The following is an 18,923-nucleotide window of genomic DNA, read 5'->3' as shown; positions in this document are numbered from 1 at the left end:
CCAGTCCAGCAGGCCAGGTCTGAGTCAGTCTCAGCCGTCGCGTCCTCCGAAGGGTTGTTTTGAGTGTGGTAACACTCGTCACATGATTAGAGATTGCCCAGAGCCAGGAGGGGTACACCTCCACAAACTTATCAGCCTCCACATGCACCACCGGGTCCTCCGGCCATTCTTCCAGCCCCAGCTTCCACTCCACCTCCTCAGGCCGATCGAGGCGGAGGTCGGGGTGGTAGAGGTCACCCTAGAAGGGGAGGCCAGGCCTAGTACTATGCCCTTCCAGTCCATTTATAGGCGTTTCTTCAGATTCAGTCATCACAGGTATCGTCCTTGTCTGTCATAAGGAAGCATCAGTATTATTTGCCCAGGCTCTACGTATTCATATGTGTCTTCTTATTTTGCTCCACATTTGAGGATATCTCGTGATTCTTTGAGTTCCCATCTTTATGTATATACTCCTGTGGGAGATTCTCTCATTGTGAACCACGTACATCAGTCGTGTTTGATTGCTCTTAGTGGTTTTGAGACCAGAGCTGATTTGTTATTACTCAGTATGGTAGATTTTGATGTTATCTTGGTTATGGACTGGTTATCGCCTCATTATGCTATTCTTGATTGTCATGCTAAGACCGTGACGCTGGCTATGCCAGGTTTGCCGAGATTAGAGTGGAGAGGTACCTTAGAGTATACTCCCCGCAGGGTCATTTCATTTCTTAAGGCTCAGCGAATGGTTGAGAAGGGGTGTGATGTGTATTTGGCCTATGTGAGAGATGTCAGTATTGATACCCCTACAATTGAGTCAGCCCCAGTAGTGAGGGACTTCCCTGATGTGTTTCCAGCCGATCTCCCGGGTATGCCGCCCGATAGAGATATAAATTTCGGCATTGATTTGTTGCCAGGCACTCAGCCCATATCTATTCCTCCTTACCGTATTGCTCCTCCTGAGTTGAAGGAGTTGTAGGAGTTGCTTGATAAGGGTTTCATTGGGCCTAGTGTATCACCTTATTTGTGAAGAAGAAGAACGGTTCTATGCGTATGTGTATTGATTATCGGCAGTTGAACAGGGTTACAGTGAAGAACAGGTATCCTTTGCTTCACATCGATGATTTATTTGATCAGTTACAGGGTGCCAGGGTATTTTCCAAGATTGACTTGCATTCTAGCTATCATCAGTTGAAGATTCGGGAGTCGGATATCTCGAAGACTGCTTTCAGGACCAGATATGGTCATTATAAGTTTCTTGTCATGTCATTTGGGCTAACCAATGCCCCAGCAGCCTTAATGCATTTGATGCACATTGTGTTCTGGCCTTATCTTGATTCCTTCATCATTATGTTTATTGATAACATCCTGGTATATTCCTGGTCTCGGGAAGATCATGAGCAGCACTTGAGGACCGTGCTTCAGACTTTGAGGGAGAAGAGGTTGTATGCAAAATTTTCCAAGTGTGAATGCTGGCTTGATTCAATGGCATTCTTAGGCCACATAGTGTCTTGTGATGGGATCAAGGTAGATCCGAAGAAGGTGGAGGCAGTGCAGAGTTGGCCTATACCGTCATCAGCTACGAAGATCCGTAGTTTCCATGGTTTGGCGGGGTATTACCGTTGCTTTGTGGAGGTATTTTCATCCATTGTAGCACCTATGACTAGGCTGACCTAGAAGGGTGCTCCGTTCAGGTGGACCGAAGAGTGTGAGGAGAGCTTTCAGAAGCTCAAGACAGCTTTGATTACAGCCCCAGTATTAGTATTGCCTACAGGTTCGGGGTCCTACACTGTCTATTATGATGCCTCGAGGATTGGCCTTGGAGCGGTATTGATACAAGACAGTAGGGTGATTGCTTACGCATCTAGACAGTTGAAGGTGCATGAGAAGAATTATTCGGACCATGATCTCGAGTTAGCAGCTATTGTTCACGCCCTGAAGATCTAGCGTCATTATTTGTACGGTGTTCCTTATGAGATCTACACTGATCACCAGAGTTTGCAGCACTTATTCAGGCAGAAGGACCTTAATTTGCGTCAGCGGAGATGGTTAGAGCTACTTAAAGACTATGATATCACTATATTGTACCACCCGGGGAAGGACAATGTAGTGGCCGACGCATTGAGTCGCCGGGCAGAGAGTTTGGGGAGTTTGGCATATCTTCCGGTAGCTGAGAGGCCCTTAGCCTTAGATGTTCAGGCCTTAGCCAGCCAATTTGTGAGATTGGATATTTCATAGCCTAGCCGGGTATTAGCTTGTGTGGCTGCTCGCTCTTCTCTTTATGACCGTATTAGGGAGCGCCAGTATGATGATCCTCATCTTCTAGTTCTTCAAGACATGGTTCGGTGAGTTGATGCCAGAGATGTGACTATTGGTGATGACAGTGTGATGAGGATGTAGGCCGGATCTGTGTGCCCAATGTAGATGGGATTCGGGAGTTGATTCTCGAGGAGGCCCACAACTCGCGGTACTCCATTCATCCCGGTGCCGCAAAGATGTACCAGGATTTGAGACAGCACTATTGGTGGAGAAGGATGAAAAGGGATATAGTTGGGTTTGTGTCCAAGTGTCTCAACTGTCAGCAGGTCAAATATAAGCACCAGAGGCCGGGTGGATTACTTCAGAGGATAGAGATCCCAGAGTGGAAGTGGGAGCGGATCACCATGGACTTCGTAGTTGGACTTCCACGGACTTTGAGAAAGTTTGATGCTATTTGGGTGATCATCGGCTGACCAAGTCAGCTCATTTTATTCCAGTGTTGACCACTTATTCTTTTGAGAGGTTGGCTGATATTTATATCAGAGAGATTGTCCGCCTTCATGGTATTCCAGTATCCATCATTTCAGACAGAGGTACACAATTCACATCACGGTTTTGGAGAGTCGTACAGCAGGAGTTGGGTACTAGGGTGGAGCTGAGCACAACCTTTCACCCTCAGATGGACGGGCAGTCCGAGCGCACGATTCAGATTCTTGAGGATATGCTCTGTGCCTGTGTGATGGAGTTTGGAGGGTCATGGGACTAATACTATCCACTTGTAGAGTTTGCTTACAACAACAGTTACCGGTCCAGCATTCAGATGGCACCGTATGAGGCTTTGTATGGTAGGCGGTGCTGGTACCCAGTGGGATTGTTTGAGCCGGGCGAGGCCCGATTATTGGGTACATATTTGGTCCAGGATTCCCTGGATAAGGTGAAGGTGATTCAGGAGAGACTTCGCACAGCCCAGTCCAGGCAGAAGAGTTATGCGTACCGGAAGTATCGTGATTTGGCATTTATGGTTAGTGAGCTTGTCCTGCTTCGGGTATCGCTTATGAAGGGCGTCATGAGATTCGGGAAGAAGGTCAAGCTGAGCCCGAGGTTCATTGGTCCTTTTGAGATATTGCGATGAGTTGGAGAGGTTGCTTATGAGCTTGCCTTGCCTTCCAGCCTAGCAGGAGTTCACCCAATATTCCACGTGTCTATGCTCCGAAAGTATCACGGTGATCCGACTTATGTATTGGATTTCAGCTCAGTCCACTTGGACAAAGATCTATCTTATATTGAGGAGCCAGTAGCCATTTTGGACAGGTGGGTCAGAAAGCTTAGGTCAAAGAATATTGCTTCAGTAAAGGTCCAGTGGAGGGGTTAGCAGGTTGAGGAGGCGACTTGGGAGACCGAACAGGACATGCGCAGCCAGTACCCTCATCTTTTCATAGTTTCAGGTATGTCTTTATACTCGTTCGAGGACGAACGATTGTTTTAAGAGGGGGAGGATGTAATGACCCGGCCGGTCGTTTTGAGAATTAGAGCCCCGATCCCCTAATATCTACTTTCCCCACATTTGTTTCTGTTTTTGGGATTTGCCAGAGTGATTGGTTATGGAATTCGGGGAGTTTTGGGACATTTAGTCCCTAGTGGTGAGTTTAAGTCTTAGAAATTGGACCGTAGTCGGAACTGTGTGAAGAAGGATCTGAAATGGAATTCTGTCGACTCTGTTAGCTCCGTTGAGTGATTTTGAGCTTAGGAGCGCGTCCGGAATGTGTTTTGGAGGTCTATAGTAGATTTAGGCTTGAATTGGCGGAAGTTAGATTTTCGGCGATTTCGGCCGATAGTGGAATTTTTTATATCGAGCTCGGAATGGAATTCCGGAGCTGGATGTAAGTTTGTAGTGTCATTTGTGACCTGTGTGTAAAATTTGAGGTCATTCAGACTAGATTTGACATGGTTCGACGTCATTTGTATAATTTGGAAAATTCTAAGTTCTTAGGCTTGAATCCGTGCATAATTCATGTATTTGGTGTTGTTCGATGTGGTTTGAAGGCTCGACTAAGTTTGTATGGTGTTATAGGATTGGTTGGTAGGATTGGTTGAGGTCCCGGGGGGCTTCGGGTGTATTTCGGATGCTTAACGAAATGAATTCTGGACTTAGAAAAATCTGGTGCCTTTGCTGGTTCTGGTGTTTCGCACCTGCGGAAAGGAGACCGTAGGTGTGCGAGCTACAGGTGCGGAGGGAGTTCGCAGATGCGGAACTGGGGAGGCTGGTGATAGAGCGCAGGTGTGCAAGTTTGACCGCACCTGCGAGCCTATAGGTGCGAAGCGTGGGCGCAGGTGCGGAACCTGGCGCTTAAATGAAATGCGCAGATGCGCCGTGTGGACCGCAGGTGCGAGAAATGCCCGCAGATGCGGACCCAACCCGAATAAGTGACCTTCGCACCTGCGATGATTTTGTCCACAGGTGCGGTCCTAGGTCCGCAGGTGCCCAAATCGCTGGGTTGAAGAGGCAGTTTCGAGGGTTCATTCCTCATTTTTCACCAATTCGAATTTTAGGTCAGGAGAAGGCGATTTTTGCAAGGGATTTGAAGAGGAAATCAGTGGGTAACGATTCTTAACTCTAATTCGTGTATATTTCATTAATCTATTGTTGTTTTCCTCGTCTAATTAAGGAATTTGAGGGTAAAAGTTTGGAAATGGGGGAAAAGGTTCCCCAATTGAAAATCTGAGATTTGAATGGGAATTTGATGTCGGATTTAGATGATTTTTGTTCGAGTGAATGGTTGTTCATAATTTGTAATTTTTACTTGATTTCGAGACGTGAGCCCGGGGAAACGTTTTGGGAGTTTTTCCTAATTTCACGCTTTAGCTTCAAATTAATTAGTTAAATTAGTTACATGTAGTTATATTTACATCATGCAATTAATTTGAATAGATTCTGGTCATTTGGAGTCGGATACTCGTGGCAAGAATGTGATATCAAGTTGATTCGAGCGGTCGAGGTAAGTGGCTTGCCTAATCTTGTGTTGGGGACTTTTTCCTTAAGATGTTTGATATTAATTGATGTGTGGGCGTCGTGTACGTGAGGTGACGAGTACGTACACGGGCTATTATTTCAAAAATCATGTTTTTCCTTTCTAAATCATAAATTATTTTCCCTTATTAAATTGCACTAATAAGTTTAATTGTTTAGTTTAGATTAGAGAAGCATTCTTACGTATTTTAACTGCCTATTTGATATTCTGTGCGCCATGCTTAATTAAGTCCCTACTTTCCTTATCTGTGTTCAGTGCAAATTATATAACTCGATGACATACTCGTCATTTCATCTTGCGTTGCATATTTAAATTGGGACTACGGACGTATTCCGGGAGAACCCCCTATTTTGCATATTTATTTGGGACTACGGACGTATTTCGGGAGGTCCCCCAGCACTGCATATTTATTTTGGGACTACGGACGTATTCCGGGAGATCCCCCAGCACTGCATATTTACTTTGGGACAACAGACGTATTCCGGGAGATCCCCTTGTACTGCATATTCATTCGGAACTACGGGATGATATCCCGGGAGATTCCACTTTGTGTTTACCTTGTTCTGAGATGAGGGTTCCCTTAACTGTTAAATTTTTAAGAATTTCTTTAACTGTGTTACCGTAAACTTTACTTATATATTTTACTGTTTAATTTATTATATTTACTCCGGTAGGGCCTTGATCCGACCTCGTCACTACTCGACCGAGGTTAGGCTTGGCACTTACTGGGTACCATTGTGGTGTACTCATACCCTTTCCTGCACATGTTTTCGTGTGCAGATTCAGGTACGGGCTATCAGCCTCGGGGTTAGTGCGTGCTGCTGATTCTAGGAGACTTCTAGGTACTTCTGCTTGTGTCCGCAGATCCTCAGAGTCCCCTTCTACTCCCTCGCCTAGAAACTTTCTTTATTATCTTCAGACTTTTGTATTGAGCTACATAAGTTATAGCAGCTTGTGATTTAGTGATATTTCGGGTCTTGAGAAATTATTTTGTATATGCCGAGTGGTACTACTTTTAGTTATTCACAATATGCTGTTTATTTTTAAAATGTTATATTTTCTTTACATTTTTCGTAATATTAGGCTTACCTAGTCGTAAATACTAGGTGCCGTCACGACACCTTGCGGAGGGTTTATTTGGGTCGTGACATAATATCTACATGATCAATTTATTTCTAATAAAGTAAGTTTAAAATTTTTAAATCAAGTAAGAAATCAACAAAGAAATGAATTTATTTTAAAAATCGTTTGTTTGAAGAAAATAACATTTCAATTAAAATGAAGCACCCGATAGCTGCCGATTTGGATGTAAAACTTATTAATTTAAAATATAATAGTAATTTATTTTATTTAAAACAACTCAATCATCGAAAATCAGTAAAAATCCAAAAACTTTAAAACTTCAGTCTCGTACTAAAATTCCAAAGACAACAGAATACAACAAGGAGCACAAAACATATAATAATAAAGTCAACTAGTACATCACGGAAGAAGACAACAATTTACATATTAAATGAACCAAAGTCACCAAAGACAAGAATATAAATACGAAATATCAACAGGGCACTCCCGAGGTACCACCTCGTAGTCCCAAATCATAAATAAATTCACAATATCTCATTTTCCTATATCATCGCGGGAGCCTTCACATTTAATTTTAAAGAAATTATTTTTCCCGAAATGGCATCCCGCGTTTTAACCACCCGTATTATATTTCATGACTTCTAGTAGTTTCCCTACTAGCCACGCGTTTCAAGCCACCCTTATCTCACTGCATGTGTTTCAATACCCTGACCTTATATCACCGTATGCGTATCAATATCATAATATTTCACAAATCGCACCTCAAGTGCCCAAATATCACAGCATAATACAACTTGTACCTCAAGTGCTCACATATCACAACATATCACAAATTGCTAAGTGCTCAAATATTACAATATATCAAAAATTGCACATCAAGTGCTCAAATCTTACAACATATCATTGTGATGATCTAAAAAGTCATCTTTAAATTTAATAATACATTCTGTGTTCTAAGACCTTGAAAAGCACTATTTATCATTCCTCAACTTGCGTGCACAGTCCGTATAATTTTTCGGAAAGTTTTTATATGAAAAAATGGATTAAAATGTGAAATGGGGCTTTAAAACTTAATTAAGTTAACCTTGGTCAACATTTTTAGCAAACGGACCCAGATCAGTATTTTGACACTTTCGGTAGGTCCGTATCATGATTTGGGACTTGGGCGTATGCCCAAAATTTAATTTGGAGGTCCCCAGCTCAGGTTATGGCCATTTAACGGAAACTAGGAATTTAAAAGCTAAAGATTTCCAAAGTTTGACAACGAAAATGACTTTTTGATATCGAGGTCGGAATCTAATTTTGGAAATTGGAATAGCTCTGTTATGTCATTTATGACTTATGTGCCATATTTGAAGTCATTCCGGATTCGTTTAATATGTTTTGGCATGAGTTTTGCAAAGTGAAAAGTTTAAAAAATCAAAAGTCCGAATCAAGGTGTGAAGCGCAATTGTGATGTTGTTTGACGTGATTTGAAACCCCGTGTAAGTCTGCATTATGTTACGGGACTTGTTGGAATATTCGGACAAGTTCTCGAGTGGCTCGGATGAGTTACGGACGAGTCACAGAGCAATTGGAACTTGCTGCCTAGTGCTGGTTCTGGTGTGTCGCACCTGCGACATTTTGTGCGTAGGTGCGTGGTCGCTCCTGCAGAATTCCAATTGCTTCTGTGACATTGGACAGCCCTACCGAGCTCCGCTTCTACGGAGAAATGAGCGCAGGTGCGCAACTGCATCCGTGATGGACGAGTCGCTTCTGTGAGGAAGACCGCTTCTGCGGTCACTAGGCGCTTCTGCGATGTCGCAGGTGCGACATTTTTGGGCGCAGATGTGGCCACTGGACAAGCTGCCCTGTTCCGCAAATGCGAAGCCGCATGTGCAAAAATATAGTCCGCTGGTGCGAAAATGCTGGACAGAATACATAAAATCGGGTTTTAGCCATTTTTACTCAATTTTGAGTTTTGAGTCTTGGATTTAGGCGATTTCAAAGGAATTTTGCACGACTTGGAATTGGGTAAGTGTTCTATAACCAAAAGTGATTATATTTCATAAATTCATGTCTATATTCATCCTTTATTTCGGATTTAGATGGAAGAAATTGGAATTTTTGTAAAACTTTCCAAAAACGAAAAGTTTAGATTTGAAGGTTCATTTGACATCGGAATTTGATAATTGTTGTATGGTTTGACTCGTCTCGGAACGGGTGTTTGAATTTCGTAAGTTTTTCTGAGATTCGAGACGTGAGCCCCACAGTCGAATTTAGATGAATTTCGGATTTTAATCCGAAAAATTAGTAAATTCATATGGAATTAATTTCTACGATTTGTATTGAGTATATTAAATTGTTTATGACTAGATTTTAGGATTTCGGACAATTCGCGAAGCAAGGGCTTATTGGATTCTTGAATTTGGTTGCAAAGTGAGGTAAGTGTCGTGGTTAACCTTGACTTGAGAGAGTAGGACTTAGTTGTCTATTTGCTACGTGATTTAATGTGCGGGTATAATATATATGTGAGGTGACGAGTACTTATGCATTGTGGTTGAGTCAAAGCATGCGGGTGGAATTTGTTTATTATGAATAATTGCCTATTTAATTAAGATATTCTTATTTAAGTTTATTATTGATTATTTGATCATTATTCGTGAAATTATTATTCATTTAATTATTGTTGAATATTTTGGAAGGTGAAGTCAGTATTCTGGTATTGAATAGATTGATAAGTGCATATGCCCGCATTTAAATACTCTTCCAAATTTATATTATTATTTTCATAGTAAGGAAGATTGTAAAAGCACGAAGAGTGATGCCGTGCTATTTTTATTATTTATAATATCATTGTCATGGTAAGTAAGAGTGTAAAATCAAGAAGGGTGTTGTCGTGCCATTTGTGAGTGTAAAAGCACGAAAGGTGTTGTCGTGCCATTTGTGAGTGTAAAAGCACGAAGGGTGTTGTCATGCCATTTGTGAGTGTAAAAGCACGAAGGATGATGTCGTGTCATTTTCAGAAAGTGTAAAAGCACGAAGGGTGATGCCATGCCAAATGAGAGTAAAAGCACGAAGAGTGGTGTCGTGCCATTTTCATATCATCAATTGCTCATTTTATTGTTGAGGAATTATTTGGCTGCTAAGTGATAATTCTCCTGCTAAAATTATTATATCAACCCCCTTAGCATGTTCCCTCCCAAATTTATAAAATGTTATTTATTATTTTATTGTTGCTTCGTATTTGTATATACTTGTACAGGTTGTTTATGTACTCTTTCTTGTCATAGTCTCGTCACTATTTCATCGAGGTTAGGCTCGACACTTACAGAATACATGGGGTCGGTTGTACTCATACTACACTCTGTACTTCTTGTGCAGATTTTAGAGTTGGTCTCAGCGACGTACCATAAACTTGCTCGGATTCAACTACCCAGAGGAGACTTGAGGTATAACTGCACAGCGTCCGCAGTTCTGAAGTCCCCTTCTATCTTATCTTAGCTGTGTATTATCTTTCAAATAGCTTGAATTTTATTCAGACCTTTATTTGTATTATCCTAGTAGCTCGTGTACTTGTGACACCAGATTCGGAGATGTATTTTGATAATTCGGTATTTATGGTCTTCCACACTTTATTTCAGTAATTTGACTTCTATTTAATTAAATTTGCTTTAAAATAGTTAAGATTATTTTAACGTTGGCTTTCCTAGCAAGTGAAATATTACGCGCCATCACGATCCTGAAGGTAGGAATTTCGGGTCGTGACAATCACAAATTGCACATCAAGTGCTCAAATATTATAAAATATCACATATTGCACATCAGGTGTCCAAATATTATAACTTTCCACATAAATCAACAATACATTAATTTTCCACAATAAGAAGCTCACGACTCGGCCATAATGCGCACAAAAATCTTAACAAAATATCCGGGAGTGAAAAACTCAACAAAATAATATTTTATAATTTAACACTTCGCCTCAATATGATTTACGACCTTTATAACTCAATACCAATTTCAATGACATGAACTGAAAAGTAATTCATCAAGGAACAACGCCTTCTTTAATCTAAAGTTTTAGCAAATAGATTAATGTCTCCTTTTAAAATTATTTAATAAATTATTTGCAAAGGAAAAATTCATAATGAAATTATTTTCACGAAATGGAAACTCAACAAACACAGAATTCACATAAAAAACAAGTGGAAATCATATCAAATTACCATATAAAAACAACCTCGTCAAACAAGGAAAAGAGGCATGACAAATAAAGGATTTAATAAGTTCCAACAATTTTCCAATTTAATACATAAGGGTGTCTACGAATTTTAACCGATATAATTTGCACATATAAACCAAGTACGTACTCGTCACCTCGCGTACATGATTTTTAATCACACAATCTCCACGTAAGACTTAATGCCTAAGGGAAAATTTTCTCACACAAGTTTAGGCAAGATACTTACCTTTTTGAAGTTAGGCCGATATTCATTTGCTTGAATTGACCTCCGGACAGCTCAAATCTAAACAAACTAATTGTATAACTTCATTAAAACTCATCGGAAATAATTCCGGATAATAAAATACCAACTTAAAATTTTATTCTAAAAAGAAAACACGGGGCCCGCCCCTCGGAATCCAACAAATATTTTACGAAATCTGAACACCCATTCTGATACGAGTTCAACCATACCAAAATTATCAAATTCCGATAACGGATCGCCCTTCAAATCATAAATTAAAGTCTAGAGAATTTCTACCATTTTCAACCCAATTCACTAATTTAGTGATAAAACAGCAATAGATTCATGTAATTTAACCAAAATCAAGTTAGGAATTCTTACCCCCATTGTTTTCCTTGAAACACTCTCGTAAAATCGCCTCACCCGAGCTTCCTTGGTCCAATAATGGAAGAATGAGACTAAATTGGACTTTATTATGCTGCCTAGGGGTTTGTTCTTCGCGTTCGCGACACTCCCCTCGCATTCACGATGAACAAATTCTTCAACAGCCATTTTCAAACTCTTCTCAGACAGCCTCTAGTATAATAGTCATAACGTTTTGTACAAAACTCCAAATGATTAATGGTTTAACTTTTTGAAAATTAGACTCCAAAGAATATAACTTTCATTTGTTGCTTATCTCCCAATTTCTTATAGATTGCGAGATATAAGCTTCCAAAGTTATCCCTATGCAATAGAGATTTCCAAACTCTTCTCAGATAGCCTATAGTTTATCTACCATAACTTTTTGTACACAACTCCAAATGACAAATGGCTTACGTTTCTAAAAACTAGATACAAAGGGCTACAACTTTTAATTTTGGATCATCTTAAAATTCCTTATAGATTGCGAGATATGAGCCTCCAAAGTCAAAAGACGAACAACAACATTTCCTTCTTCGCGAACGCGAAGAACAAAGTCCCAACAGCAAAATCCTTCGTCGTGAACGCGAGAGGCTCCTCGCGAACGCGAAGAATAACACCAGAACGAGCAACCAACAATATCAAAACACCCAAACTTGGTCCGGAACCACCCCGAATCAAACCCGAGGCCCACGGGACCCCGAGGCCCACGGGACCCCGAGTCCCCCGGGACCCCGGCCAATCGTACCAACCAGTCCCAATACATAACACGAACCTGCTCGAGGCCTCAAATCACATCAAACAACATCAAAACTATGAATCACACCCCAATTCAAGCTTTATGAACTTTAGAACTTCAAAGTTTTACATTCGACGCCAAAACCTATCAAATCAAATCCGACTGACCTCGAATTTTGCACACAAGTCATAATTGACATTACGGACCTACTCCCACTTCCGGAATCGGAATCCGACCACGATATCAAAAAGTCCACTCTTGGTCAAACTTCCCAAAAACCTTCAAATTTCTAACTTTTGCCAAATGACCCCGAAATGACCTACAGATTTTCAAATCCACATCCGGACGCTCCCCTAAGACCAGAATCATCATGCAGAGCTATTCCCAGGATTGGAATCCCAAACGGATATCGATAGCATCAAAATTCACTTCAACCCAAACTTAGGAATTCTTAAACTTTAAAAATGCCAACCTTCAGTAATAAGCGCCGAAATACTCCTGGCCACCTGATACTCAACCCGAACATACACCCAAGGCCAAAATCATCATACAGACCTATTGAAATTATCAAAATTCTATTCCAAAATCGTTTGCTCAATAGTCAAACTTCGGTCAACTCTTTTCATTTAAGCTTAAAAAATGAGAATTGTTATTTCAATTTAAATTCTGAATCTTTCGAAAATCAAACGACCGCACATGCAAGTCATAATACATATTACGAAGTTGCTCGGGACCTTAAATAGCTGAATGGGGCATAGATTCTTAAAATGACAAGTCGGGTCGTTACATTTTTACCTAGTAAAGGAATTCTATGAGATTCTGTATATGTGCCTAATGTTTATTTTCGAACTATTTTCTGTACAGATTCTTTGGTTAACTTTTATGGAAACATCGGCAAGACCTTATTGTCATTGGTAAGAAATATTCTTTTATATCTATCTATTTATTTACTACACTTATCTCAGATTCTCTTTGTATCTGATTCTTGAGCCTAATTACTGGTTATGTAAGTCCTAGACAATTATGTGGTTTTGATGAAATGAATGTTGTTGGTGTCGATATTCTTGGACATTCTCTTCATTGTGCAACATTATGTGCTCTATCCTTCTAGGAAAGAAGTTGCTTCTCTTGATTTTGATGTGGTAAGCAAGAACCCATTACTTAAATCTTCAGATCATCCACATACGTTACGGTAAAATGTTTATTGTATTGTTTGATAAAGTATGCAAAGATATGCTAAGTAAAGACTATATTTCTGCCTGTAGACACCAAGGGACTTTGAGGGACGCTGACGGCTATAGCTAGTGATATTCCGAACATATTCATTTGCTCTTTCTCTAAGTATACTGAGTTCTAGAGTTGGGAGCACAAATTCCCCGAGGCAGAACAAAGATCTCAGGCATGGTTAAGTGGATTCTATGTTTAGACGTTTCTCCAATCTGCGAAATGCAATTCCTTCTGGTATTGTGTGGAGCATTTAGAGAGAAATAGCAATAAATGTTTTATCAAATGCGTAAACTATGTACAGTCATTTTGGTGTAAAATGCATTATGTATATATAAGTCCAATACTGTCATGGACTTCATTAAATCGAAACATAGTTAAAAGAAGATGTAGTCTATCATATTTGTAAATTCAGCACTTGCTTGGTGCAGTTTTTTTTATTAATAATAAAACTAACATTTACTCATCCAGAAAACGTCTCTAACTTTATAGGGCAGGGGTAAGGTCTGCCTATACACTACCCTTCCCAGATACCATTTATGGAATTAAACTTTTTTTTTCTTTTTTGTACTTATCCCGAAAATTTACTCCAATGTTTCCAGTTTTGTCCAGTTAACTTGTATGTTGCCGTGCCTGCGATTGTATTTTGACAGTAGCAGAAGCATTCTACAAGGTCAAGCCCACAAAATATGTTTGATCTTTGTTTAATGACTAATGAAAATTCACGAATGAAGTTTTTGTAGCAGCACTTATGAATGTATTCTCCAACAATTCGAACTATATATATAGGACATCAATGACGTGAATGTTGGATCTTATATTACGTTTGACAAGCTAGTAGATTAATTTGGACAGGTCAATTGTAACAGTCTAGCCCGCTAGTGATATTGTTCGCTCTGGGCCTAGACCCTCACGAGTTTAAAACGCTTCACTAGGGTCTAAGGTTTGTTAACTTATATACTCACCATCCCTCTTGTGTTTTGCCGACGTAGGACTTTGTCTAAAGTCCGGGATGTTACATAATAAACAAGGTGCACAAGGTGCCCGCGAACATAATAAACAAGGTGCACAAGGTATTCAGGAAGCGGGTGGACCGCCGAGATTCTTTGCAATGACTAGACATAATAAACAAGATGCACAAGGCGTATGTAGTGTAAATATGAAAAGATAAGATGAGTGTAACGACGAAGTACTCATACCTCTCTTTTATAGGGTATAAGTCGGTTAACATTCGAGGACGAATATTCTTTTAAGTGGGGATAATGTAATAACCTGATATTTTATTAGTTATAATTTATTTAATTTTCACGAGTATTAATATGCATGTACATATATTTTTAATTGGGATTATTATTTACATAGGTATAAAGTGATTGGTTGATGGTCTAATTAATGAGGGCTAGGCAACTGACAATTTAAATATTTTATACTAATAAAGTGGGCCAAGCCCACCATCCTAGTCACGGGCAAGACCTAAAGGGGATACCTAAAGTAATAAATAGGTGAACAATTAGCTTGAGATAACTAAGAGAAAATTCATTACAGTATAGAGGGCTTTTCGACATTAGCAGGGATTCTCTTGAACCGAGAGCTAGGAAGAGTGGAATATTTTTGCAAGTTACAACTCAACTGTGATAGCAAGGTATAGATTTAATTTATCCCTATGACTATATCTCTTGAATTAATGTAGGAGAGACATTATCATTGGTTTTTTTTGTTATAGTGACAAGGATTGAGTTAGGAACAAAGTGGACATGGCGGATATCGGATATAGGTTCAATTGTGATCTCAAAAACTGGGTATAGATGCAAAAGCCCGAAGATGGTAGTCATACATTTTGGGCTTGAAACAAAATGGAATAACAAAGTGCAACAAGACATGTTTTCTCTTTTCTTTAACCTTGTTTAATCCAACAAAAATTGAGAAATTAATAGTCATTTTTTATTACTCCGTTATTCAACGCTATTTTACTTCAAGATCTTTGATAGCACCATTTTATCAAGTAGTAATAGCTTGGTATAAATTTTACCATTTTTAAAATTTTAAATTCATGAATTGCGGATGTAAATTCAAAATATTTTATGAGAGATAAGACATTTCATTTTTGTAGCCACCTCTTGTCTCCCCCCCTCCCCTCCCACCCCCACAAATAACTACCTCTTGTCAGAGGCGGACATACCCTCAGGATAGTGAGCTGTCAGGAATCTGGACTCGATCTCACTTCAACATTTGCTCAAATTTTTATTCACCGGCCACTTTCAAATCCTGAGTCTGACTTAAAATTTTGCTACCAGTTTAGAACAAGGATACAAAACTTCAATTTAAACGTAAAGACTATAAAAGCATAAGGTTTTATTAACATATGGTTGAAAATTTAGTGTAAAAGTTTAAGTTGACTTTCCCTTCAGACACATCCGAAAAAATTGTGCAATTTGATCGCTTCTAAACTATTAACCCTATTTTCTAGCTTATCAATTTATATATTGAACATAGTTGTTTTAGGAAATATATATAATCCTACTGAACATAGGCTTATTTACGATTACTTAAATATGGATAATGGGAGAAAGCGACATGAATACTGTCGTAATATGGGGCACATTCATTACATAGATGTAATATTTTTGGAAAAATTTAATTCGTCAGCAACTGAAACTTCTGTCATTGGGATTCGCATCTAATTACAGAGCAACCCATATTTTTAGCTTATTTTCTATAAATAGCGATAAGTATTTGATACGAACAAAGATTACATATTATCCTGTTTTTTGAAGTTACAAAAGAATCTAAAAGAAAGAGGTTGATTTTGATGGGGTCGTGGAATTCAGTTTCGTTGGAAGTGTTGTACAATGTTTTTGGATGGATTGCGTTTGTCTTATGGTCTATTAGCTTTTATCCTCAAGTCGTACTGAATTTCCGTAGGAAAAGGTTTGTGCTTCTTCTCTACATAATTTATTTCTTCTTTTACTACTAGTTCTTTTCTTTGCTTAATAATTATGTTTCTTACGTGAATCTTTTTGAATGAAAAACAGTGTGGTGGGGTTGAATTTTGATTTTGTGGTGTTGAATTTGACAAAGCACTCGTCCTATCTCATCTACAATGTTTTCATGTTCTTCAGTTCTGCCGTTCAGAGGCAATATCATCGTCGATATGGCTCTAACGAGGTTTATAACACCACCCTCAAATCCTTTTCTCCTTTTCGTTTTTTCTATTGAATTGTTTGAACCGCGCAAACACGTTGAACTGTTTACATTAAATATGTTACGGTTGCTCATATGCTTGTTTTGATACCATATTGAATTGCAACAATTGTTCCAATGTTGAAAAGCTATAATTCATTTGGTTATAAACACTGAATTTGCCCGTATGATATTTGGTTAAGCACATTATATATTCAATTTTATAAAAATACTATGTTTTTGCCCCTTTATATAGGAAATATGTTAATTCAGTTTTTGCACAATACATTTGTGATTAAACAGTTGAACAATTAATAATTCACTAAACCTATGATGTATAAGTATTGGAAGTAAAAGTGCACAATTTGATTAATTAATAGAAGGCTATATATGTTTAACTAAATATCACGAGGATCAAAATAATTTTTTTTAGATATTTGATGGACTAAAATCACAAACTTTCCTTCTATTTTATTTCTTCATATTAAGTTGATACTATGTTTTATAGTGAACTTAATGACTAATGTGCTGAACTGCTGACTACCTTCATTGTTTAATTTCAGATGATACCTGTAGCTGCCAATGATGTGGCTTTCTCTACTCATGCTGTTGCTTTAACAGCATTTACCTTATTTCAGATTGCTATTTATGATGTAAGTATACCATTATTTTTTTTTTACTCTTTACAGCTCAAATATTATGTGCATACTGAAATGTGAGTTTATGACTTGGTGCTAATAAACAGTACATATTTCTTTTTACAGCGTGGAAATCAGAAGGTCTCAAAAACTGCTATTGCAATTGTCACTGTTGCTTGGTTGAGTGTTGCAGTTTGTGTTTTTGTGGCTTTCCCTAAACACTCTTGGTTATTTCTAGTTTCCTGCTTCAAGTAAGCCACTTTCTTTTAAATCCACGATTAGTTCTACTTAACACCCTTTTCTTCATGTTTAAAAAATTTCATAACAATAAAATAAATTTGTTTGTTTGGTCAAGTTAAGGTAACAGTACTTTATCCATTTAACCACTATAACAATAAATTCTCACAGTTCTATATCTTAATTGCAGCACATTGCAGGTTGTTATGACAGTAATTAAGTACATTCCCCAGGTAATTGTTGCTCTGGTTGAAGGGAATAAACTCAGACTTCTATATGAATTGCTTGTGATTTTGTTCTCTTCTATTCAAATTACAAGATTTTGTGATATGTTTATACTGAATTAAAGTTGTTGGCTCTAAAAAATCTATAGGCTGTTATGAATTTCCGGCGAAAGAGCACAATTGGATTTAGTATTGGCAACATTTTGCTGGATTTGTTTGGAGGATTAACAAATTATGGGCAGATGGCAGTGCAATCCATAGATCAACGTGAGTTTCAGCATTTCAATTATATAGCGTTCGACTAACATACATTGCTATTTCTGTTTTTTACCTAGTTAAAGAATTCTATGAGATTCTGTATATGTGCCTAATGTATAAATATTTCCGAACTATTTTCTGTACAGATTCTTGGGTGAACTTTTATGGAAACATCGGCAAGACATTATTGTCATTGGTAAGTAATTTTTCTTTATATTCCATTTATTTACTACACTTCTGATCAGATTCTCTTTGTTTCCTGTTCTTGCTTCTAATTACTAGGTTAAGGCACAGACAATTATGTGGTTTTGATGAAATGAATGTTGCAGGTGTCGATATTCTTTGACATTCTCTTCATTGTGCAACATTATGTGCTCTATCCTTCTAGGAAAGAAGTTGCTTCTCTTGATTTTGATGTGGTAAGCAAGAACCCATTATTTAAATCTTTAGATCATCCACATACGTTACTGTAAAATGTTTATTGTATTGTTTGATAAAGTATGCAAAGATATGCTAAGTAAAGACTATATTTCTGCCTGTAGACACCAAGGGACATTGAGGGATGCTGATGGCTATAGCTAGTGATATTCCGAACATATTCATTTGCTCTTTCTCTAAGTATACTGAGCTCTAGAGTTGGGAGCACAAATTCCCCGAGGCAGAACAAAGATCTCACGCATGATTAAGTGGATTCTATGTTTAGACGTTTCTCCAATACAAATTCATTATGCATTCTATGTAAAATGCATAATGTATATAAGTCCAATACTGTCATGGACTTCATTGAATCGAAACGTAGTTAAAAGAAGATGTAGTCTATCGTATTTGTAAATTCAGCACTTGCTTGGTGCAGTTTTTTTAATTAATAATAAAACTAACATTTACTCATCCAGAAAGCCTCTCTACCTTTATAGGATAGGGGTAAAGTCCTTCCCATACACCACTTATGACATTAAACAAGGTTTTTTTTTTTGTTGTTGAAAATTTACTCCAATGTTTTCAGTTTTGTCCAGTTAACTAGTATGTTGCCGTGCCTGCAATTGTATTTTGATACTAGCAGAAGCATTCTACAAGGTCAAGCCCACAAAATATGTTTGATCTTTGTTTAATGACTAATGAAAATTCACGAATGAAGTTTTTGTAGCAGCAATTATGAGTGTATTCTCCAACAATTCGAACTATATAATATAGGACATCAATGACGTGAATGTTGGATCTTATATTAC

General features: G+C 38.4%; 2 protein-coding genes across 4 annotated transcripts in view; both read left to right on the top strand.

Annotated features, from left to right (window-relative positions):
* LOC107811686 (cystinosin homolog) overlaps positions 1–13,132 on the top strand; it is a 113,050-nt gene extending 99,918 nt beyond the window's left edge. The window contains exons 10-11 of the mRNA XM_075235700.1: positions 12,801–12,846; positions 12,985–13,132. Of these exons, the coding sequence (XP_075091801.1) occupies positions 12,801–12,846; positions 12,985–13,132 (194 nt within the window). The remainder of the gene's footprint in view (positions 1–12,800; positions 12,847–12,984) is intronic.
* A 1,560-nt stretch (positions 13,133–14,692) lies between these two features.
* LOC107811685 (cystinosin homolog) lies at positions 14,693–18,584 on the top strand. 3 transcript variants are annotated; one of them, XM_016636663.2, is made up of 11 exons: positions 14,693–14,802; positions 14,884–14,959; positions 15,935–16,088; positions 16,193–16,325; positions 16,904–16,993; positions 17,105–17,229; positions 17,406–17,448; positions 17,589–17,706; positions 17,844–17,893; positions 18,027–18,116; positions 18,240–18,584. In XM_016636663.2, exons 3-11 carry the CDS (start codon positions 15,970–15,972, stop codon positions 18,264–18,266), a joined length of 795 nt encoding a protein of 264 aa, XP_016492149.1. In that variant the 5' UTR covers positions 14,693–14,802; positions 14,884–14,959; positions 15,935–15,969; the 3' UTR covers positions 18,267–18,584. The 3 variants fall into 3 exon arrangements, with proteins under 3 accessions (XP_016492149.1, XP_016492148.1, XP_016492150.1); XM_016636662.2 differs by having other exon boundaries at positions 14,884–14,984; XM_016636664.2 differs by lacking the exon at positions 14,884–14,959 and having other exon boundaries at positions 14,699–14,802.
* The last annotated feature ends 339 nt before the right edge of the window (positions 18,585–18,923 follow it).

The sequence above is a fragment of the Nicotiana tabacum genome, chromosome 17 (genome assembly GCF_000715075.1).
Source record: "Nicotiana tabacum cultivar K326 chromosome 17, ASM71507v2, whole genome shotgun sequence".
NCBI classification, from domain to species: Eukaryota; Viridiplantae; Streptophyta; class Magnoliopsida; order Solanales; family Solanaceae; genus Nicotiana; species Nicotiana tabacum.
Note: the sequence above shows the minus strand (reverse complement) of the source record. Positions and strands in the feature narration are given on the sequence as shown.

Bases quoted from the DNA above. Each gene is read 5' to 3' on its own strand.
- LOC107811685 (XM_016636662.2), top strand. The intron at 16,089-16,192 runs GTTTGTGCTTCT...AATGAAAAACAG, and splicing joins CTGAATTTCCGTAGGAAAAG to TGTGGTGGGGTTGAATTTTG. The intron at 18,117-18,239 runs GTAAGCAAGAAC...TTCTGCCTGTAG, and splicing joins CTTCTCTTGATTTTGATGTG to ACACCAAGGGACATTGAGGG.